This window comes from Diabrotica undecimpunctata, chromosome 6 (genome assembly GCF_040954645.1).
Source record: "Diabrotica undecimpunctata isolate CICGRU chromosome 6, icDiaUnde3, whole genome shotgun sequence".
In the NCBI taxonomy this organism is placed as follows: domain Eukaryota; kingdom Metazoa; phylum Arthropoda; class Insecta; order Coleoptera; family Chrysomelidae; genus Diabrotica; species Diabrotica undecimpunctata.
This window is the reverse complement of record NC_092808.1, coordinates 4,697,808-4,723,540: the sequence shown is the minus strand read 5'-3', so window position 1 is coordinate 4,723,540 and position 25,733 is coordinate 4,697,808. Positions and strand designations below refer to the sequence as shown.

Genomic DNA, 25,733 nt, shown 5'->3' with positions numbered 1-25,733 from the left:
AAAGAGTAAAAACTAAACAAAATGTAAGCAAAAACTACACACACAATAAAACATAAATAATATACATACAAATATCTATATACACATTAAAAATACAGTAAACACCAACTTACTTCTAGATCAATTTTGTCGAACTCATGAAATAACTGTCTATAGAGCAGGTTCCTTCTAGTAATGTCATCATCCGGTGGTAACTGTTTTCTAACTAAACGAGGGTTTACTCTGTAAACTAAAACCAAAATTCTTTCTGATACTTTTCTGACGGCCTCCGCGGGATGGTGCAGTCCGCTGAGACCGAATTCGGCCAAAGTTCTACAAGTTAATCCACTAAAAATGCCAAACCATAACATTAGATCGTATGATGGAGAAAAAATTAATAAGAATTATAAATAAGAAGCTCTACTTAATGTACAAATGAAGTTTGGGAGCTGTATGAAGACACATTACGTCTGCTCCAAATCTGGCACAGATTTCAGATCCTCAGCAGCCTTTATCAAAGAGTAGGTCAAACGCCACATGAGAACTGACCTAAGTGACTTAATATTTACTTTTAAAATCTTCTACAAATCGGTTAGAGATTTGTTTGAGTGTTATTCTAGCTATATGTATTCTAAATTTGTTATGAATCCCCAAAATATTTCAGAATTTATGATAAAATAGGTAAAATGTTAAGTAATGACTTAATACCTACTATCATCTGAGCGATGATGGTTTTAGTTTACTTAAATTTATCTTATTTTATTCTATTCTATTCTATTTTATTTCTATTCGAGTCGATAATCAATTCCATTCGATAATCGATTCAATTCGATGGGATTCGATAATCGATTCAATTTGATATTAGATTCAATTCGATTCGATTCAATGGAAGATTCTATTCGATAATCGATTTGATTAGATAATCGATTTGATATTTGATCCGACTGAAATAATTTGTCCGAATTGGTTTCGTCGAAAAGAATGAATTTTCTTTTGTCAAGATATTGTACCAAACAAATAATTTATGTACAGCTGGTTCCCAAAAAAACCGATACGACTCTTATTAAGATTTGATCATGTTGAGCAGTGTATTTGACTAGTCTGACATTATATTATATTTATTATGACAGACAAATAATAAAATAAAAAAACAAACAACAAACAATTAATTAAATTATAGCATTTCGATTCATTGTCACTTTCATTCAAGAACAGTCATTGTTTAGTCCGGATTTTTCCTTTTTAAATTAGTAATGGTTATTCGTTATTCGTTTTTGTTATGGAAATATACTGTAAAGTAGTTTACTCTACGATGAGCCCGCTGCCAGGGCAGTTGGTTTCGTTGTTTAATCCGGAGTTTCTTCAAATTCGTTATCGTTGTTCGTTATTCGTTTTTGTCATGGAAATATAGTGTAAAGTGATTTACTTTACGATGGAACGCGATAGGAGTCGGTTGCATTGTTTAGTACGGATTTTGTAAAAATTCGTAGTAGTCTTCAAAACCGGCAATTTTTTTAATTTGAAAGATGAATTTGTGCTCAAAATGTTATTGGGCAGTTTTTTTTGGGTTAATCACTGATTTTTTGTGCTGTGCCCTATCTGAGAGATTTTTAAGACGGCGTTTCCAACCATTTGAGAGGTCCACGTGGTTTTAAGAAGAAATTGAATGGCCGAGTTTTAAAAATTGCAGTTTGTTGTCATCCAGGATAATCCGAAGCCCGAATCAGTGTCCTACCTCCTCAGGACTTTTTGTTGTGTTCCATGGTCGTCCCAGACCATTTACAGTTTATGTGGGACAGTGTTTTTGATCCAATTCCAATCCCAAAAACTTCTTAAAGGAAATACCAGCCAGAGTGATATAAGGTATTTTTTGTTAAAAATTTTGTAAGTAAAAATAGACATTTTTCATTAATAAAAAAATTTTGCTTTCATGAGAAACTGAAAAAATTTAAATAAATAAAATAAGTTTTATGAATTAATTAATTGTCATATTAGTCTTCTTTTAAATAAAGTTAACAATAATTAATTATTATTTCAAAACAAGTTTAATTCTCCAAGATCCAGCTCTCCAACCAAAACAAGAGTGGCCGTTCGAAAACGTTGCGGTTTGTTTGCTTACCCTATCTCCAGCCCTGGAATTGCTCAGTCCCCACTTTCAACTCCCTATGAGTGATACCCAATGTGGTAGGCAAATTATATCGTAACAATCTGGTCTATACACCCCAATCTTGCCCTTTTTAGAAGATTGAAAAATTTTCTAATCTGTAAATATTACCCTGTCCAAAAAATCTTGATTTTGTAGCTGATGTTTTATAGCAAATATGTCTTGATTGCTTCTGTTGTGGTGTAAGAGCTTGTTGTTTTTTTGCTGCAGTTCGGTACCTAAGACGCGATGCTTTAATTCTGAGCCAAGTTGTTGTCTTTCTTCCCGGAAACTGTGACATAATTCTTGCAGTTTTCGCATCTTCAAAAGGATTGTCTTCTAATCTCTCCAAAAGCGTACGATCTTCATGAGCGGTAGATATTTTTGGTCTTCCAGAACCTTGCTTTCTTTCGAGAGTGTCTTCTTCTCTTCATCTTTTATTAACATTAAAAACTGTTGTTCTACTTACGTTAAAATGGTTTTCTACGGCAGATAGTGACCAACCATCTTCTAATTTCTTCACAATTATTACTTTTAGTTCTTTGCTAGCATTGTAGCATTTTTTGCAAATTCTTTGAAATATATATCGAAATATATTGAAATCCCCTCGTACGTATTAAAAGACGAAATAACTTTTTTAATTCCTCTTAGCGTCGCCGAGTAAAATAAACCATTTTTAGATATTTCGGTATTCTTTGATTATTAAACCGCTCGATATTTGAGTTTCAAATAAACATCCATTTAGATCACTGAGAAGTTTTTGCCGGAAAGATAATTGCTTACTCTCGCTAAGGTTGTTGTCATGAACGGTTGACTTTAGCGTTTGTCCAAATTTTTCTTCAAAATTTGTAATATCTTCGTCCTTCCTCCTTTTTTTTATGGGAAAATGAGTAGCAGTTTAATTAATAGTTACAGTTAAAGTGAGTTTTGAAATGTTGCCATTGTATCCAGTTGTACCTATTCCTGTTTTGTAAGAAGCCAAACCATAGTGCCATTTCAACCTTTGTTTGTGGTCGTCATTCCAGGCCATTGATGCAGTCCAGTTCTCCCAGAAATTCTAATGTCCAGTGAGGTCCGGTTTAAAAGTAAAAGTGCATTTTGGTGAAATCAGGTAACTTTTTCTTGTAAAAGGTAAAGGTAAAGTAAAGATAGACATTTTTGTTAAACGATAATAATTGCTTTTATACAATTTAAAATTGTAATAATTAATATATAGTAAATCTTAGGGTGTGGCTATGCTGTCATTTTAATTGTTCTCTGTCGTTAAATTAAATGTTGACATATGATAGCTAGCCTTATTATATTTTTGTGGCATTAATTATTTTGTTTTTAGAAAAGGTTAACCTTTATGATGTTTTCATTTAAAAAGATATTTCTTCAATTTTAATAATTTATTTCTGCCACAGTTAAAGCCCAGTAACATTTGTAAGTTTTGTAGAAACGGATTTTGTAAAAAGATAGGACATATGTAAGTTTTTCTTCTCTTTCATTATTTTGGTATAAATCCTGGTAATCGTTATAATTTGGCACCTCGAAGCGGCGTCCATTTTAAATTACTAGAGGTTCTGGTTACTGGTTCTTCCTGTTGTTTGTTTTGTTTGTCCATTTGTTCCAGGAGATTCATGTCAGTACCCCTTTATTTCATTTTTGTAGTTGCCTCAATCCAACCCCATTGCCATTCAACTTATCCACGACCCAGCTCTCCAAACAAACCCTGAGTGCCGTTCGCACAGTTTTATTTATTTTGCTTGCCCTATCTCCACCCCTAGTAGTTTCTGTCCCCAGTTTTCAAACCCCCTAGAATTATACACTATGTGGTAGGCAAAATATTTCGTTACAGCATGTGGAGCCATTTTTTAAGGTTGAACAGAATAAGTTGTCTGACAAATTTTAAGATTTAGCAGTGATTATTTATCCTTCAAAATACACTGCCCAATTTTGTACAAAATACGATTTAATAGTCGTGTCAGTTTTTTTAGAAACCAGCAGTACATATATTTATAAGTAAGCGTAAATATTATCTATTTACTATCACTTCTACAAAAAATCAGTAACTACCTCAACAGCTTGTCTGTATAACCAATTATTATTAAACAATATTAAATAAGCTAATAACAGACTCGATAGTCTGTTCTGTACCTCCTAATTTACCTTTGTTTCTCCGTAGAGATTCCATGATTAATAATAAGCTGTTCTACCATTTCTGCCCTACTCAAAGCTAGTCTAGGATGAGTGCTACTATTCACTGGTCTACTTAAATGAACCGGGATAATATGAAGGTCCCTGTAAAAACATAAAAACTAGGAAATATTAAAAATGTTCTGAAAATTCTTAAAAACTGTTATCTACGAAAGAAAGCTACATGTAAAAATGTATTTCTAATATGTTGGCTGTTTCTTTGCACATATATAACAATACAGTTGGTGCAGTATAAATTCCGATACACGTCATTATCTACGTCAGAGATCTAAGTTAAAATTTTTGCCAAATTATAGAAAAATTCCTGTTAAAAATCATTAGGCCCAAGCTGCTAAAATTTTCCAAAGATCGCTGTATAGTACAATTAAGAAAAAGAAAAAAAGTCCGTTCAAGTACAGGCCAAAAAAGAGTCTGTTCTAAAAGTAAGACAACTGATGTTCCTTATGGATCTTAACTGGCATTGTGGAATTCTTTATTATACACAAAGTCCTTCAGTGATGCCCAAACTATTCCAGGACAATCACCAAATATTCAAGACTGTAATAACGTTCTTCACAAGTTCCTGAAACATTTCCAGTTTGTTCTGAAGTCTTGAGAGTCCACATTATTCTGGTGACCCCAAGAGCTTTTAAACGAATCCAGAATAGTTCTGAAATATTCCACGCTGCAGATAGTTGTTTAAAGTCTCACTGAAATTTTCAAGATATTCTGGGGGTAATTACAGTGGCAAGTAGAGAGAAAATGAGAGTTCTGGCTGCACCATTCGTATACCCCCACCACTGACTTCCCACCATTGGTATACCCCCTCCAATAGTTAGATAAGGGGTAAGAGTTCTGGCCGCACAATCCCACAACTACCAGAAGGAATGAGAGTTCTGGCCGCATCGTTCGTATACCCCCACCACTGACGGCGTTAATGAACGTTCAAGCAGTTACGGTCAAGAGGTCTCGGTCAAGGGGTTAAAGACCGATAAAGAAATCACGGTCAAGGTCTACTGCGGCACTAAAATTCATAGTGTACATACTATCGATACATTTTGCAGAGATTCTTGTAAAAATTTAAGCGTGTTCTCGAGGTCCTTAATGTTCTATGTCTTTTTACGGCCTCGAAAGCCGTTAAATCATTCAAGGAGAGTCCTAACATATTCCTGACTATCCTTAACTCCCCAGAGACACGTAAAGCATTCCAGGATATTCTACAAATGGCCTTAACTGCTCTATTACTTTCCAGAGACTGCTAGAAAGTATATACAACTATGGAACAGAAATGTCACCAAATTATCAAAATCTCATAAATTATTATAAAAAAAAACTTTAGAAACTTTCGCCGCAGCAGTAGTCATTTCCTAAACTAACCCAATTCTTACACCGACGTCCATAGACATATAATACCAATAGACAGTATTGCATGCATCTCGTTCTAATATGCCGGGATTTTCGACCGCGTGATTTTCTCAATGGTTATTTAGGTCGCATTTAATTCGTATAAATTGAATGACGACGCATGTGCAAAGAACCAACAGACATAGTATAACTAGTGGATGAATAAAATGAATTAATTAAAAAGTGATGTTCAAAAATATGCCCTTTAAGATAATAAATGCAAAGAAATATCATCTTACGTTCATTTGTGCTATATTTCGAAACATTGAATCTCAATAGTGATGAAATCATATGTAGGTGGCTATTGAGTATAGGTTAGCTGTCACCTTTCACTTGTCATTTCCTCTGTCGCTTTAGGAATGTTCTTTTATCGCCGATGATTTTTCTAGAATGGTTGTGATCATGCGCATTAACGAAATATAAATAAATTTATTTACTGCGCATGATCAACGCGTTATCTAAGCAATTATCGGCGATAAAAGAAATTTCTAACAATGTGACATTAGTAACTAATGACTTTAAGGTTAAAAATTAGCTCTATGTTGAAAGGACGTTATAGGAGAATGTCAAAGATTTTGACGTAATTTTAGAATTTAGGGTGGAAATATGAGAACAAAACAAAAAAAGGTAATAAAATATTTTAAAGAACCCAAATAGATAAACAAAAAAACTACGTTTTACCTTACGCTTTTGCAATCTGCCATTGTTAAAATGGTATGTACAGCCATTTGATTAATGCGTTGACTTGTATCTCCAGATTTAGTTAATAGTTCCGGCAAGAGTTTGTCTACGCTTCTAGCAACTTCCGTTTGACTAACCCTGAAAAATAAAAATATTGGTAATACTTAACAAATATTGGGTGAACTTAACCTAACCTAACTTTACCCAAACACCGATACAAAAACTGATCCCAATATTAATGGCTTTCGAAAAAACGTAAATACGAGAGATTTTAAGTGCACCCAGTAATCCTTCATATAAACCATAATATACACAATTGGTAAAACAAATACATCGCTCGATTCTTTATAGTAAAAAATTTATCAGAGATGGCGGCACCCGGTTACTATCAATGTAAAGATCTCTCCTCAATCACAACAAAACACCGCCAGCTTTAACCCTGAATCCAGCTCCCCCGTCAATATTACCCTCTTACCCTTCCGCTGAAATTGTATAACTTGATGTTATTAAAAATCGTAAAAACAATTTGAAAACAAAATAATCCTCGACGAATAACAATAATAACTCAGGGACATAATTCACTTACGGCTAGTTTCACAATCAGTGGTTAACCCTAGGAGTTAAGTAACCTTTACCCCTAGTTTAACTGACAGATGCCGTTTCACATTCACAGATTCGGTTATGGTCACTTAACCTTAGGTTTCGTTTTATTTTTCTTATGTTGGTAGGAAATTATGGGCAATAATCAGATTTTTATGGAATATTTTCAGTAAATATTATGGACATTGACCAGTATAGATGAGTTATGACACATTTGTCACGTTAGGTCGAAAACAATATATACAAATATTAACCTTGACTATAAATGGTCAGAGAGACTATAAACAACAGAGACAAAGAATAGATATAGGGAGCAAAGACAAAAAGTAAAGAGGGTGCTAAGAGAAAAGAAGAGAAAACACATAGAAAATAAGCTAAAAGAAATAAAAGAGAATTACAGAAATAAAAAAATAAAAATCCTATATCAAGGTGCTAGAAATGAAAAAAAAAGGTTTCCAACAAAAACCCATATTCGTTAAAAACAAAGCAGGAAATAATATAAGCGGGGAAGCAGAAATAGCCGAGAGATGGAAAGAGTATTTTGATGAATTACTAAATGGCAATAATAAGTCAAACCAAAGAGAATGTATGGAAACAGAAGCAAGAATTGAACACTTAGAAGACATAGAAGATAATTCACCCAGCAAAGAACAAATCGAGGAAATCATAAAAAATCTGAAAAACAACAAATCCCCTGGAAGCGATAACATAACAGCAGAGATGGTGAAATATGGTGGAAAACTGCTAAATAATTGGATATACAAGATCATAAGGGAGATATGGATAAAAGAACGAATACCAGAAGATTGGAAGGAAGCCATTATTTCCCCATTACACAAAAAAGGAGACAAAACAGAATGCAGTAATTACAGAGGAGTAGCGTTACTAAATACCGTATATAAAATCCTATCAAAATCCATAAAAGATAAGCTAGAAAAAGAAGTTGAAAATATAATAGGCGAATATCAGTGCGGATTTAGACGAGGGAGAAGCACAACGGACCAAGTATTCATCATCAGAGAATTACAAGCAGAAAGCTATGAACACAACTTAACAACGATAGCGCTATTCATCGACTTCCAGCAAGCATACGATAGAATAAAAAGGAAGAAATTAAAAGAGACCCTTGAGGAACTGGGAGTTAGCAGAAAGTTGCGTAACATGATACATCTTACTTTAGAGAATACAGAAAACAGAGTCAAAGTAAACAATCATGTATCGGACAAATTTATAGTAAACGAAGGATTAAGGCAGGGCGATCCTTTGTCATCATTACTCTTCAATTTATGCCTAGAAAAAATAATGCGAGAAACGAAAATCAATAGAGAAGGACTCCTATATCATAAAAGACACCAAGTTTTGGCATTTGCGGATGATATAGTGTTGCTGGCAAGAGGAAAAAAGAGCTACAGGAGATAGTACAGAGAATAGCAAAAGCAGCAAAGAAAATGGGACTTTACATAAATGAAACTAAAACAAAATGTATGCAGTGGACAGATGATCAGTTCAGGGATGGACAAAAGTTTAAAGTAGAAGTAGAAGAAAGATTATCATACGAATTCGAAATGGTAGAAAGATTTACATACCTATGTACAATAATATCACGCAAACCTAACATTAAAAAAGAAATACAAGCTAGAATAATGGCAGGCAATAGAAGTATACATGCTCTTAGTGGAATGTTGAAAAGCAAGTTTTTATCAAGAAAGGCAAAAATACAGTTATACAAAACAACTATACAACCAATAGTAACGTACTGCAGTGAGACATGGACAATGACAAAAAATGAACAAAATTTACTGGAGATATGGGAAAGGAAAATCCTGAGGAAGATATATGGAGGAATAATAAGGGACGGTTTATGGATAAGAAGATCAAATGATGAGTTAAAGAAATTATATAATCAACCTAACATAATAAGAGTCATAAAGGCACAGAGACTAAGATGGCGAGGTCACCTAGAAAGGATGCCGAACACGAGGACTCCAAAAAGAGTACTGAACTACACTATAACTTTAAAAAAGAGAAAAGGAAGGCCAAAAAATAGATGGAATCAGGAGGTAGAAAAAGATATGGAAGAAATTGGACTAGAAGGCCAGAAAAGAAAAATGAATAACAAGAAAGAATGGAGAAAAATCACATATCGAGCCAGAGAAGGTCTCAGTACATAAAGACAAGCGAAAATGAAGAAAGAACAAACATTTCAAGCCATGAGCCTCTAATGCCTTTAGTGCTATTGTATATATATATATATATATATATATATATATATATATATATATATATATATATATATATATATAATGGTACGTTTTGTAAAGTTAAATATACGTTTAATAATGTCTGTAACATTCCTCCTTCCCCGTTTAACAATGTTTATATTGGTTAAACTTCACAGTGTCTCAAATATAATATAAGTTCTTGGACAAGTTATGTTTTAACCATCCCACAGAAGAGTCCAAAGAAATAAAATCGAGCGATCAGGATGGTTATTCTAACTTGTCCTACATGAGTAAAATAATCTGAAAACTAAAAACTATAAAAGATAAATATCTCTATGCAACTTACCTTCCTGGTACGAAATGTACAAAAAACAACCGAATAACCTCATTAGCCAAATTGTACACCGAAAAAACTTTATCTCTCAACGATCTATGCAGCAAAAATATCGCTGCTCTGGCTATTTTGTTCGGCACGTGGATCTTACTATTGTCGTAGGTTGACAACTCATCCTTTAAACTATTCAAGCCGTCTTCTTTGTCGCAATAGTGCTTGGAGTAAAATCGTTCCACCAGATCATTGCCGAATACGAGAATCGGCAACGCGGCTTGTTTTTTCTCCCTCTCTGTCAGTTTTGACGTCATTTTGTGGTCAGGTTCTAGCTGGCATTCTCTTAGAAATTCGTTTGTTTGGGAACTAAAAATATATAAAGTAAATTTTTATTTAACCGAAGTGGGGTGAAGAGTTCTAAGTGTAGCCTATAGAGGGCACTGTTAGAAATTATACTATATTATAACAATTTTTAATTGAAGGTGACTCATCTACAAATTGAACTGAGAGCTAACTGCAATAATATTAAATGTCTGAAGTAAATTCTTACCGGGGTTCATTTTTATTGTATATGCTTCGCCAGTGTAGATAAGTGAAAAGTAAAATGGTTTCATAAAATTTTCCTCCGTAACAATACACATTGTATATACCGGTAGGATTCGCGAACGAATAGTGGAACAAGTTCGTTAAATACTTTGAAACATCGGTAAACTTGTCATCACTTCGCTGGTCTATGTATTTACGTCCTTAAAAAGAGTAGGAATGGGAGAAATAATTTATTCGTTCGGTTTCCTCATCATCAAGCGTCCATATCTGCATAGGCGTGGTGTTTTCTGTTTCTTGTGAATGTGACTTTGTTTTATATATATTAAATGGACTATTATCTTTATTAACTTTAAAATAGATTTTGAGGTAAGTAAACAACAAACAAATAACAGAATAATATGATTGATGTTTAATCTTTTTATAGCATTAAGATGGATGCCGTAGCGTGTCCAAGTAATGTACAAAGAAAGCGGAAGTTTATGTCGGTAGAAGAAAAGCAGATTGTGTGTAGGTAGAGTGTATAAAAATTTAAAAAATACACTTCGTACAGTGGAAGCTGTAGCTCAGTGTTCATTTTTAATGAGAGTATCCGTGTGTATAAGAAGATTTAAAATTTATATATGCTAAATGATCTCGTAAATCTGTCTTAATATAAAGAGAAGATTTATTGTTATGGTCACGAAGATATCTTCTCTCTACTAGAGAGGTTCCCACAAAAATATTTATTATCTGGACGAAACGTCGGTTAATGCTGGTCACATAGTATCTCTGGCAAGATACTACTGTAAAGAGTTATCGTCAAGCTTTTGTGGACGGTTTATAAACAGCCAACATCTGCCAACTATGGCCACCAGAAAAGCAGACGTGCAGAGTTATTTAGGACACAAAGGAATTCCCTAGAGTATAATAGACCAGCATTTATATGTCTGATTGACCTAAAGAAAGCGTTTGACAAAGTAAGACTCAAAGATGTAATCCATCTTCTATATAATAGAGAAGTTCCCCTAAATATTATAAAAACTATCAAAACATCTACCAAATCAACAAAATGGAAGTCAGAATAGATGGATAACTTATAGAACCTATAGAAATAGGCAGCGGAATAAGACAAGGAGATTCATTGAGCCCCATGCTCTTTAATTCGATCATGGATGAAATCATCAAAAGCGTTAACAAAAGAAGATGATACAGAATGAGAAACAAAGAAATAAAAATACTCTGTTACGCAGAAAACGTAATATTGATAGCCCAAGATGAAGATGGTCTACAAAGACTGGTCCACAGATTTAACATAAGAGCAAAAGAATTTAATATGACAATCTCATCTCAGAAAACGAAAACAATAACCAGCAAAGTCAGCAAAGTACCAACCAGATGTAAAATAGACATTGATGGCATGAGCAAGCAGAATTGCTTATAAAGAGGAAGAAGAAGAAAAAGGAATTCCATTTTCCAAAGAAATGATTAAGGCTGAGCTTTTAAGTGTCATTAGACAATATAGTGGCAGATATCGCCAGCATGTAGTAGGTACAATGGCTCGTGCTAAACTCGCAATGGAACGGATACGGAAAAAAGATTGGACTAATGGCGTAGCCTATGTGATCAAGAAAGAAGAGAATATGAAGATTGGACGGGATGGTGGACACTGTTTTCGACAAAATAATAATAGACTTAAGTGTGACTGAGGATTCCTCTTCAGACGGGTCCCTGGATTCCGAAACTTCATAAGCATAACTTGGTAATTATTTCTTTGCTTTGTAGTTCTCCTTCTATAATGGAATATAATACCTATTTTGTAAAGTTTTCTGTTTTTTGACGTACTGTATTAGGCACTCTATAATAACAATAAAATTGTATTTTGTTAGACAACTATAAGATACCTGTCAAAACACACATGGTAATTTAATAGTTATATCGGTCTTAGATTTAATTTTTACGTAATTACTTATGAGTTTCAATAAATAATCTTCTTCTTCTTCTACTTCTTGGAGATCTTTCGATCTGTTTAATTCTGAAGCAGCCTCTGGTTAATTTCCTGGGAGGTAGATTGCCAACTATCCCTCCATCTTTTAGCTGGTCTTCCGGGAGGTCTTGAACCGAGCGGGTTGTTTTCTAGAGCAATTTTTGGGAGTCTATTCTCATCCATTCGCCTTACATGACTGTACCACATCCTTTTACACTGCCTTCCTCATCTTACAATATCTTGAATTTTGCACTGCTCTCTAACGTTTGTATTTCTCACCCTGTCTCTTCTTGTTTTGCCCTTACATTACTCCTTAGGTCCTTTACTGGGTCGTGTCTGTTTGATATATCTATGCCCAGATATCTGAATTGCATCACCTGATCTATGGGGTTGTTCTCAACCACTAACTTACATCTGAGCGGATCTTTTGCTATTGTCATACATTTAGTTTTGTTGGTAGAAATGGTCATATTTAGTTGGCGGCTTATTTGAAAGAACTGAAACAGCTGTCTGTGAAGATCATCTTCTGATTCGGCAATGATTGCTGCATCATCTGCGTAACACACCATACCAATTCTTTTGTTGCCCATTTTGTATCCGAGATTGAGAGATGTTACTTTGTTTATAATTTTGCCCATGAGTAGATTAAGCAAGAAGGGGCTTAAACTGTCGCCTTGTCTAATTCCTCCAGGTGTTAGAATATTTTCAGTGAATTGGTCTTATGCTCTAACTTTGGTTACATTGTTGTTAATTTAGGTTATGGACTATCTTTGTTATGTTGGTCGGCGTTTTATTTTCTATTAATATATTTAGAATGTCTCCCAGGCGAAACCTGGGAATAAATAATAAATAATTAAAATATTATTTTCGTATGTCTCTGCAAAGTTGATAAGGGCAATATCGGTTGGTCGCTTTAAGTGCGATGTTGCCAATGAATCACCTTCAATTGAAAATTGTTATAGTATAGGACACAGAATAATCAACTATAAAAATGTTGTCACACAAAGTCACTTCACCATCGGTCATATTCTTGGCGAATAGATCAGAGTTTTGTTGTGAAAAATGTTGTAACCGTTAGACACATTTGTACTTTGATAATTCATTAAGACAAAATATATTTTTCGACATTCCAAACACAGATGGCTGATAAACCGTTAGACACATTTGTACTTTGATGATTTATTAAGACAAATTATATTTCGACACCCCAATCACAGATGGTTGATAGATACTTTATAAAAAACAAAATCTTGTAATAAAATTTTAGTAATTAGGAGATTTTACACGGAGATTACCTTTAAACTAGTAAAACAATACACTCAGAGCGTTATCATTAACTTTGGGGAGAGCTTAAATTCATAAGGTATGGCATGGTTTGAGGAAGAAAAAAGTTATGTTCATGAAGACAACACCGCTTAGAAAATCGCCACAAAATCAGCGGATTACAGTACGAATTGATGTAACTTCCACCTATTTGCTAGATCTAACTTCATATAACATGTGGTTCTTCTTGCATTTTAAAAATACGTAGGAAACGATTTTCATCAAACAAAGATGTAATGCAGATGTAGAAATATATTTGGACAGTCTTCTCCGTTTTCAAGAATGGAATCCATAAATTATAAGAATAATGGAACAAAAGTACTAAAGTTTAAGGGGTTATATTGAATAATAAAAGATCTAAACAAACCATAAAATAGTGTTTTTATTATTGCATGACGATGCTCATTGATACTTACTGTCTTAAAGCCGGCAACGGTTTTTCTTCATACATCTCATACGTAGATTTAACGATAGCCCCAGCCGACTTGTTTCTGCGCCTAAACGAGCCACCTCTACTCTGAACATTTGTGGGGCTGCCCGTACTAGGGGAACCTGTTTTTGGACTCTGATGCTTAGTCATATGCAATGGGGATACTTGACTGTTGTGATGATGACTAGGCGAGACGGATCTCCTGTCAGAATGGCTCTTTGTCAATACTGGCGAAAGTAAGTTTTTGTTTTGACCGTCGCCTTCGTCTTGGCAGTCGTCGTTTTTTGAGCATACCTAAACGAATTTAAATACAGTAAATCTTATTGGTAACTAGGTTAGTTTAACACTGGCTAATGACACATATACGGATACGCCGTTTATTTTTCTGGATGCCAAGACTATATGCATCGAAAGAAAGTATCAATAAGTATGAAACAGCATAACAGCAGTAAGTATGTTACTAACTTCGAACTCCGCCTGAGTTGTCTGATGGGTAGATTAAGTAGCTCATCGGATGACACTGCCGGTACCAAGCCCGGATAAAGGAGGAGGGTCCCTAAGGCGAGGTTAGCCACCTACCTGCGGTAAAGAATCCATACTGGGCTCACAGAACTGAAGATACAGCCTCGGATACCGGATGACGACACGCTCTATGACAACGGAAAAACGAATTAGTAAACGAAAACCTAAACATCCCATCACAAGAATCGCGTGCTAGAACATAATGTCGTGGAACAGAAGAGACCAGGAGATCATAATAGAAATGAAGAAACACAATATTGACATATGCGCAACCTCAGAAACAAAGAAAAAAGACAGGAACATCAAAATACGGAGTCAAAATTTTGACTCATATTTTGGCACGATAAATACACGCAAAGCATCGAAGATATCGAATACATCAACGATAGGTTATTAAGAATCTCTATAAAAATGCGTAGCATCACAACACATCCGATAAGCACATATGCCACAGACATATCTAATAATCCAGTAAAATAAGGCAAAAAAGCAGGCAAACCTCGGAATGAAAGATAATAAGCTGAAAATTTGCATACGTCTTTATTTTGATGGTAGAAAACTTACCTCAAAAGTCTCATATAATCACGTGTCCGCGACTTAAGATATTTAAGGTCAAAGGTCACGAAAATGAGTTTTCTGCAAATATCTCGTTTCCCTTACACTTTATGACATTTAAGGTGGTAAGAAAAATTGTAGAATGGAAAATTCTCTTCAATTTTTGTCTCAAGTACTTTTATGTACCTTCAACCCTTCTTAAGATAGAGCGCAAAGAGTGGGGGTCAGCCAGTAGGATTCAATAAATAATAAGTTATATAGTTAATTATTCACTTAAAATACTATTATTATCATTAAATTTTTATTATTTATTATTTAATAAACTATATTTATAGATATTAATTATAAAATATATATTTTTTATATTATTTATTTTATTTTTAACAAACATACAATATTAAATAAAATACTTTTCGTCCATATTACTACGAATATTATATCTCGAAATACAAATCTCTTGTACGGCGGTTGCTGTTTCTGTGAAGCTGTAGCAGATGCTCCTTTGTTATATATGACCTAACCGGTTTTTTTTTTAATATGACTTTCTACACACCGTGGCGAATGAGTTTGGGACTTCTATGTATATACGCACAATAGCGGTGGAGGGATATTTCACTTGATGATGGGAATGGTAGGGTAGAGCTATTTCTCTGCGTTAGTATTTCTTTACCGAAAAAAATTTATTTTATCGTTCAGTTGAAAACGACATCTTAGCATCGACAGACGTATAATTTTGAGTGAATATTTTTAATTGCAATAGCTGATTTGTGTTTTATTTGTAACAAGTTAATATCAGAAGGTGTCTCTGTGAGTGTTGTGCGTGGCTTACAAACATTAAAAACTGCAAGTATTGAAAGAAATGACGGTCATATAAATTATTTAAATACTTTGACTTTTGTGATGGTGCATGTTGAGTGTCGAAAAGTGTATATAAGTAAACATTCAATTGCTGCATCGAAAAGACGTACAGAAGAGGATGAAACTTCAACTGCAGCAAGTCCACCTCGTAAGAAACGAGAAGAAGTATTTGATTTTAAAACATCTTGCTTGTTTTGTAGTCAAGTAGCTGATGAAGCCATAGAAAAAAATAAAAATATATAAGAACTGCTGAATACAATATTTTGCAATTTCAAGAAAGGTTGTGGTTCTAATTGCGGATGCAGGAAATCAGGATTGTAATTTACTTTAATTTGTGGGCAGTGTAATGGACAATCATGTCTAAACGCTTCATCAACTTCAGATGATTTCAATGAAGAAAGTGAATATGCACCTGATATTCTTGAATATGTTTATTCTGATACTTTAATAAACGAGAATGATGATGATGAATCCGATATTGAGCAGTCAGAGGAAGAAGAAGAAGAAGACGATGAAGAAGAAAATTAATACAAAAATATTAACCATACATAATAAAAGAATATATATTATATTTGTAACTTTAATAAATCTATTATTGGATTAATAAATAAATATATAATTTAAAAAAATAATAAATATGATTTTTTCAGTATTTAATTAAATATAAAAATGATTATTGTTGAATTCTGCACTTGATCTTAATTTATCGTATATACAGCTGTTAAAAATATCATTAAAGTTCATTTGAAATATTTCATTTAATATTGTATGTTTGTTAAAAATTAAATAAATATTATATAAAAAATATATATTTTATAATTAATATCTATAAATATAGTTTATTAAATAATAAATAATACAAATTTAATGATAATAATAGTATTTTAAGTGAATAATTAACTATATAACTTATTATTTATTGAATCCTACTGGCTGACTTCGCGTTACCGTATACACAGGTAAGCGGTCCCCCACTCTTTGCGCTCTATCTTAAGAAGGGTTGAAGGTACATAAAAGTACTTAAGACAAAAATTGAAGAGAATTTTCCATTCTACAATTTTTCTTACCACCTTAAATGTCATAAAGTGTAAGGGAAACGAGATATTTGCAGAAAACTCATTTTCGTGACCTTTGACCTTAAATATCTTAAGTCGCGGACACGTGATTATATGAGACTTTTGAGGTAAGTTTTATACCATCAAAATAAAGACGTATGCAAATTTTCAACTTATTATCTTTCATTCCGAGGTTGCATCCTTATTTTACCGGACTATAAGCCCACAGCAGAAACTGAAAATTTCTATCAGCAACTACAAAACACCGTAGACAACATAAATGCTAAACACAAAATTACCGTATTCGGGGATCTTAATGCACGGATCGGAAACGATGTCATACCAGGTATAAAACAAAAGTACAACGAAGAAATAATTAATGAAAACGGCGAAGCACTAATAAACTTTTGCGCTAGAAATGAAATGAGAATCAAAAACACATACTTTCCTCATAAATACCAACATAAATACACTTTTAACAATAATCGAGGCCAGCGATCAATGATAGATTTTATAATCACAAATCGAGTGATAACACTGTGACAAGTACTTGATGTCAGAGCCCTAACATCTGCTAAACTGGGGACCGATCATAACCTTGTTTTATGCAAGATGCTACTAGAACGTCCGCAACGAAACAGAAAACCCCCAATGCTCATCGAAAAACACAATATAGAGTTGCTAGCAACAGAGAGTACAAAACTTCTTTATTAGAACAGGATTACCAGCAAACTAAAAGAGATCGAGTTACAATCAGAATGGGAAGTAGAAGATACTTGGCAAAAAAATCAGGAAATGCATCAACCAAGCAGCAGAAGAAGTAATTGTAAAACGGAAAATTAACACGAGGGCGATAAACCACACCAAACCGTAGTTTGGTCAAGAGGCTCTGAATTAAAACACAAATGCTACCTGAGATATAAAAGCACACAATCGGAAGAAGCTCTCGTAGAATATGTCCAAGTAAGAAACGAAGTAAACGAAAGAATAAAACCAATCAAAAGAGAACATTGGGCTTAATTCACCAGCGACATGAACTACGACCTACATGGTGCCCAAAAGAAAGTATGGAAAATGCTTCGGAACAGGAAAAAACCAGTTAACGAGTTCGTGCAGACCAAAGGAGTACCTATATTTATATAGAGATATGGCAACAGCATTTTAAGGAGCTATATGATGCTGAAGAAACCTGGATATAAACGAATACGAAGCAGATATAAGTGCTACAATCAATGACGAAGAGGTAGAAGCAAAGATCAAGAAGCTAAAAAAGAGAAAATTACCTGGAACAGACGGTATACCCAATGAACTCTTATATGGAGGCCCTGAACTTCCAATTGTCACAACTATTTAACAAAATCTTAAACGACACAGAAACACCAGAGAAATGGCAAAAGAGCATCACAATCCCCATATTTAAAAAAGGACAAAAACTTGCCCACAAAACTACAGAGGAATAACTTTCTTAAATACAACGATGAAACTTTTCACTAGTATGCTTAAGGACAAATTGGAAAGGCAAATCATGAATGCTGAATAACAATAAGAAACGTTGCTCAAACTAAATATGTCTACTAACTACATGTTTATCGTGACTTAATATTTTTTACTTACCCCAGCGTATTCCATTAATTGATCTATATTCAGTTCTACAAACGTTTCATTCCTAAACAGTTCCATCTGGTTTTTCTTGTGTCTGGCTTTTTCATAATCCTCAACCTCGATCGCGTACCGCTTTTCTAATTCATATTTTGCTAATTTCTCACCAGCTACTCTTAATTTGGTCATAGCACTTTTTAATTTCCTAGCATATTCAAATCTTTCATCTACGATAAATTGAAAAATATACTCGAACAAGCCGCTAAGTATCAGAAAGCGAAATTTTTGGATGAGTCAAAAAACTAATTTATGTAGCTATGAATAAAAATCTTCGCAATTTAACATTTTGGGCTTTTTCTCCCAGTGATTGACTTTTAATCAATTTTATTTACAGTTTATAAGAAGAGAGTTTTAATTATATTATTTCTAGATTTGTCTATAAAGTACGCAAGACTGCATACCTTGGACACATACTGAGAAATAATAAATATAGTCTTCTGCTGGTCATCATGCAGGGTAGAGTCGATGGCAAAAAGGGAATAGGTAGAAAGAGGAAGTCATGGCTGCGAAATATTCGAGACTGGACAAACATGACTGTAGACGAATTATTCCACGTTGCAAAAGACAGAGAAGCTTTTAAAAATGTGGTCGCCAACCTCCGTTAATGGGGACGGCATAGGAAGAAGAAGAAGATTTGTCTAGGCCCCATATTGTTTAACATTGTCTTGTTAAACAGTATACTTTACAGTATACTAGGACGACATAATTAAAGAAACTAGAGAAGAAACATTGAAATTATATGCCGGACATAGAAATCTAGAAGCAGTGTGGATATCAGAGTGTGCATAGGCAGACGATCTAGTGATATTTGGGATAAATGAAGAAGCACTCAATCGAAATTTACAAGTATGGAGCGCTGCACTAATTAAAAGAAATTTGAGGATCAATAATGAGAAGACGAAATTAATGGTATGTGGAAAAAATAAAAAACAAACCAAGATAACACTTAACGGAAATACACTTGAACCAGTCGATACTTACAAATACTTGGGAGTACAAATAGAGAACAGAGGAACTGAAGAAACTGAAATAAGTTCCAGAATAGCAAGTGCTGCTCGGATGTCCACACAATTAAAAGTACGTTTTTGTCGAAAAAAGAAGTATCCCAAAAAGCCAAAGTGACCATATACAAGACGGTGTTTGTGCGGATTTTAACTTTTCGTAGTGAAAGTTGGACGCTTACTGATAAATTAAAATCGAAAATACAGAGCATAGAAATGAAGTTTCTTAGAAGAATAATGGGTATAACCAGGTTAGACAGGATTAGAAATGAGGCAGTCAGAGAACATCTTAAGGTCCAACCAATTATTAAGAAAATTGAAGAGGCCCAACTGAGATAGTATGGATACATGGTTAAAATGAATCAAGAAAGACCAGTTAAAAAAGTATGAGAATCCAGAAGACAAACCAAGCGACCAAGGGGCAGGCTAATGAAGACATGGGATGATAATGTAACCTCAATCCTAGAGACACGAGGAATCAGCAAAGAATAAGCAAGAAACCAAGCAAAGAATAAAAAATTGTACATGCAACTAACTAAAGACAGTACACCCGACACTTTAGGTTAAATGGGATTAGGATTATATATATATATATATATATATATATATATATATATATATATTTGTAGATTTATACATATTTACATTTGAATCACAATGTTTTTTTAAAGATTCAGTATTAGAAGTTAAAATAATATTTTATGTTCTTCAAAAAAAAATATGGTGCATGAGTAGGATTTGATATCTAATTTTGTAAAATGCAAATTTAATGCTAAACATTCTACGGCCATCTACATAAGAAAATATCTAAAGTTGTATTTTTTGTCCCACTCTTTCATATTTTAGAAGTAGTAACGCTGACATGACCGCTCCCTAGTCTTACAATAAGGATCTAAAATCTTGTACAACTTCTTTTTCTCTATAACATGGGTATAACTTCTGTCGAGACTAAAAAATGATAGTGAAAGATTCTTCTATATGCACTCTCTTTGGTACAGTACATTCAACCAATTGAAACCTCTAAACGATTAACGGAATTCACAGAAAACCTTTCGTTGTAGTGAAAGGCACGGTAAACTGCACTGGTGTTCTCCATAATCTTTTTAATTACTTATTTTGTTTAGAATATTTTTGCCTGTATTATCAGTTAGAGTTAATTCGTATAAAATGAGGAGCAAAAATTCGAATAGAATTTTAAATATTATCGTTTATTTGGCTAATAATGAATGTATAAATATAATGGTTAACCTGCTGTACAATTATTTTGTAAATGACATTATAATAGTGTACTTATTGATTATTTAAATTTATAAATCATCATCATCGTCACTAAATTCACTACCGCTATCATTATGTAAATCTATAGTCACTGGATTAATTTCACTAATTTTATTTTCTCGTATCCACCACTCGTCTATTAATTTTTCACATTTATTTATAGTTTTGGCCCATATTTCTGGAGTTGCAGTTTTAAGAGCTTCTTGCTACATTTCCCTAACTGCATCGTCAATCGTCACTGTATCCACTACATCCAACGTGATTATCATAATACGTTTTACATATACCCCAGATGTGTTCGATGGGATTAAACTGGCGGTGATACGGCGGTAACCGTAGTACTTGATGTCCATAACTTGATACAATTTGGTCAACTATATTAACTGTTGGTTTTTCATTATGTTACGAAATTTCCAGTAACTCTGATTTGAAGGCGTATTCCGGAAAATTTATATTATTTTTAACTAACTAATTTTTTATGCTCGGTACGTTCCACGACTGTTTTGGTTATTTCTCCAAAATCTCTGAATGGTAAGGTGCATTATATAAAACTATAACTGATGGTTCACTCAGACTAGGTAACAGTTTCTCCTCAAGCCATTTAACAAACATATCTATATTCATGTTTTCATAAAAATCAGCAGATGTTGATTTTAAAGAAAAAAATTAAATCAGCGTTTTCTATAAAACCTCCTTTCCCTCCTGCATGAAGAATATTTATTTTTAAAAGACTTTGGCCAAATGAATATATTTACCGAATTAATAAAAAATAATAATAAATAAATATTAAATATATTTACAAAAAGGAACATTTTTATTCTCGAGAGAGAAAGAGAGAGAAAATATATCTTCTGTCTCTCTCTCTCTCTTACCTATATCTTACATATGTAATGAGTTTGCCGATTCACTCCCGTACAAATTTCCAACTTCGAACGCGCATATAGAAGTATAACTTCAAAAATTCCACATAAACTCAGAAAATTAATAGAAATGACAATGAAACTACAAAAATACACATAAAAACACAAAGAGGAGAGACAGAGGAGTTTAGTATAAATAAAGGGATGAAACAAGTAGATGCCTCAGAACAAGAGGTGGTCAAATAATCGCATATGCAGACGATATTGCTGTTATTGCAAAGAACAGGAAAATAATGAAAGAAATGCTAGAAGAAATAAGAGAGAAAGGAGAGGTAATGGTACTAAGATTAAATCAAGAAAAGACAAAAATATTGAGATTAGGGAAAAAGCAAATTAAAGAAAAAATTCAAATAGGAAGTTCTGAGTTTGAAGAAGTAGAATACTTCAAATACCTAGGAGTTACAATAAGCAAAACCGGAGAAAGTAAGTCCGAAATAAAAGAAAAACTATTAGCAGCCAATAAAGCTTATTTTGCAAACTAAAAAGTACTTAAAAGCAAAACACTGACTAAGAAAACTAAGATGAACATTTATAACATCATAATTAGGCCAATATTATTATATGCAGGAGAAACAATGACGATGGTTAAAAAAGATGAAGAACACTTATAGCAAGATGAAAGTGGCTGCAAGAAGTTGAGAAGACGTTCAAAGGACAGAAGTCAGAGAATGGAGAGGAAAAACTAAAGACAGGAAAAATGGAGAGATATCGTCAAGAAGATAACATAAACAAACGAGACTGATCCACCTAAGAAATAGGATCTAGAAATCATTCGTGGTTTAACCTCACGCTGGGGTATATAGCCCAGTGTATGTATATTATTATCATTATATATATTAATATATACGGGAATAGTAACTTACTTATCACAGCTAAGTGTTTCTTTATTTCCATTTCCTTAACAATTTTGGCAACATCTACGTCAACGTACATCAAAAAAGCCAAGTCGTCGTAAGGTGAATAATACTCAGGGTCGTTTAATATATCAAATAATTTGGCATCCTCATCTTCGGGATTAGAAGGACGTCTGAATTTTATATCAGTACCAAGAATATTAACTGCTATAAGGCTAACCTTAAAATAAACACCATTTAAAATATCTTAGTATAATTTTTTTCTCAGCTTAACACGTTGTATAACAGAAAAATGTTGGTATATTACACCAAAATGATAATTTTGTGGTGCTGTGCATTTAGTTATTTAAATATTAAGGAGAAATAAAGCATCAGGTTATGGGCCCAGAACAATTAATTGAAGGTGTCAAGAAGTATTGTATAAATAATAAAATACTACAACTGGAAATTTAAAATAGAACGATTACTACACGAAGATTGAAAAAATACGCAACTGAGAAAATTTTGGTCAAATTCAAAGTATTTCAATTTTTTTTATTTTTAGCCCTATTTTGATGATTTTTTTAGCACACTATTTATAAATTTATAAATTTTAATTTGGTGTAGTCAGTTTTTTGATAAAAATTATATTTGACTTATTGTACGGGGTTAATTAAAACGTGGTTTTATTATCATTATCCTACCTTTGAAACATCTTGTGGAATAATTCGGTTTACGAATTTCTGTAAAACCTTATTTTTCGGTTGCAACCATGTCTCCTAAGCATTGTGTATTTGTTTCATGTCAAAATATGCTTTGGTTCCTTTTTTAGAGCCAAATGAATTTGCCACCCACAATTTAAGATCTTTTTAATTATGAACAGGGAACATTTACATTGGAATTTCGGAAAATTGAGTAATGTTCTTTTTACGGATGAGTCGAGATACTGTCTTCACTCATCAGATGGGAGAGAACGAGTATGGCGTCGAACTGGAGAGAGATTTTCAGTGCGCTTTCAGTCCCCAAACATACAAAAAGAAAACTGGAAATCTTCGAAAGAAAAGTCCTAAGAAAGATATTTGGACCTATTAACGAAAACGGAATATGGAGATCCAGGTATAACCATGAACTCTACTAACTGTTCAAAGAGACACCGATCTCAGAACTCGTTAAACTTCAGAGACTTCGCTGGGCTGGTCATGTAGTAAGAATGGAGACAGAAATATTGCCGAAAAGAGCCCTTGATAGTAAAATGCAGGGCGCAAGACCAAAAGGAAGGACACGGAAAAGATGGGAGGATGAAGTGGCAGCGGACGCGCAAAATTTGCTAGACGTGAGAACTTGGAAAAGATCGGCGCGGGACCGACAAGGTTGGAGGCATAGTTTGGAGGAGGCCAAAGCCCGATTTGGGCTGTAGCGCCATTGGAGAGAGAGAGAGTTCAGTCCCCGCGTTAGCCATGGAGGGGTTTCGGTGATGGTATGGGCAGGAATATCCCGAGAGGCGTACACTGAATTGGTATTTATTGAGGGTTCGTTGACTGCACACCGGTATATTGAGGAAATTTTAGCGAATCACGTGGTAGCCTTTTCTCAATATATCGGCGATGTTTTTTTATTAATGCAAGATAATGCGCGACCACACTGCAATGTGTGTCACGCAATATTTAGAGGAAGTCAGTATTGATAAAATGAACTGGTCAGTGTGTTCGCCAGATCTGAACCCAAGAGAGCGCATTTAGGACATACTTGGTAGAAATATTAGAGGTCGCGAAGTCACACCAGCCTCAATTAACGAACGTCGCTTGGCTCTAAAAGAGGAATGGCAAAACATCCAGCAATATAATATTTACAACCTCATAGACATCATGAGCCAACGTGTACAGGCAGTTATAGGGGCTAGGAGTCAATACAAAGTATTAAGTTATTTTTTAGTAGTTTTTCTTTGTTATTTACATACTTAGGTTAAGTTACATTTAAATTTTTTTTTATGTTTTGATATTGTTATCATTGTTCAATAAAACCAAGATTATGTCGTTGCTTTTAATCATTATTTAAATACAATACTTCTGGGATGTCGATACGATATTCCTTCGATATCAGTCACCAAAGCCCCCATCGTCGTATTACAAATTAATACAAAAGATAATGGTAATAATAGGAAAAGTCGTAAATTATAGGTGGCAAAGTCATTTCGTTCTTAAAAATGAACCAATCCATATTTTTACATAAAACAAAAACATATACTTAGAAGACATGGTTGTAACCGAAAAACAAGGTTTTACGAAAATCCGCTAACGCATTTATTCCATAGGATGTTTCAAAGTTAAGATAAAAAAACCACCTTTCATAAACGAAATTGTTACAGATGACACAAATCTCTTAGGTACTTAGAAAAATAGAAATAGTGATTACTTTTCCAAATTTGACATATTACATAGACTATATTTCACTATTTTCAACAAATTTTGTCGGTTTCTTTACCGACTAACTAAAACGTCCGCTTCAATAGCCCATCACCTTCAACTTAAAACTTGAATTTCATTTGACCCTCGATATATCGGCCGGGGCTACCAGTTTTGCGTCTCACCTCTCTACCGTTTCTTTAAACATCAAACAACCCAAAATTCCTCTTAAACCGCTATTTGACCTCGAATCATTCCAGTGGTAACTGGAATTTACAATATAAACACAAGGACTCGGTCATATTTTATACTAAGCAGGGGCGTACTAGAAAATTTATTATTTGCATATAAGATAGTTTTAAGGAATTTTCTGCATTTTCTGCAAAGTATTCGATACCATAAGCCGTCAGAAAATGTTAAAAATATTGACAGAATGCCGAATAGACTATCGCTACACTAACATAATCAAATATATCTAGCAAAATGCCACAGCTAGCGTAAGACTATCTGAACAAGAAACAAATAAATTCTGTATACAGCGAGGAGTACGGCAAGGAGACACCGTCTCTCCAAAGCTATTCACGACGCCTTTAGAACATACTTCTAAACTAACGATTTTGTCGATTGAAAAGAACTAAAGAAATGTCTTGAAATGCTAGTTTGTATGACTGTTTCATGAACTAGTTTACTAAGTATCGCGGAACATCTACACTGCAAGTAAGCTTGTAGTAAGTATTTTTCAATTTCATTTTAATGTATATCCCTTTATAAAAATGTCCGCGCACGACACTGGATGTTATTCTGTTAATCGCTTTGGAAATAAATTAAGTATTCCATACATATGACCCACACT

The 25,733-nt window shown here is 33.7% G+C and overlaps 1 protein-coding gene across 1 annotated transcript in view; it reads right to left on the bottom strand.

Moving 5' to 3' along the window:
- The window catches only part of LOC140443025 (centrosomal protein of 104 kDa), a 43,437-nt gene that overhangs the window by 16,693 nt on the left and 1,011 nt on the right, over nt 1-25,733 (bottom strand). Inside the window, exons 4-10 of the mRNA XM_072534053.1 lie at nt 22,509-22,719; nt 18,402-18,613; nt 13,784-14,091; nt 9,554-9,901; nt 6,386-6,523; nt 4,274-4,405; nt 114-327 (exon numbers count right to left, since the gene is read on the bottom strand). Coding sequence (XP_072390154.1) covers nt 114-327; nt 4,274-4,405; nt 6,386-6,523; nt 9,554-9,901; nt 13,784-14,091; nt 18,402-18,613; nt 22,509-22,719 — 1,563 coding nt within the window. The remainder of the gene's footprint in view (nt 1-113; nt 328-4,273; nt 4,406-6,385; nt 6,524-9,553; nt 9,902-13,783; nt 14,092-18,401; nt 18,614-22,508; nt 22,720-25,733) is intronic.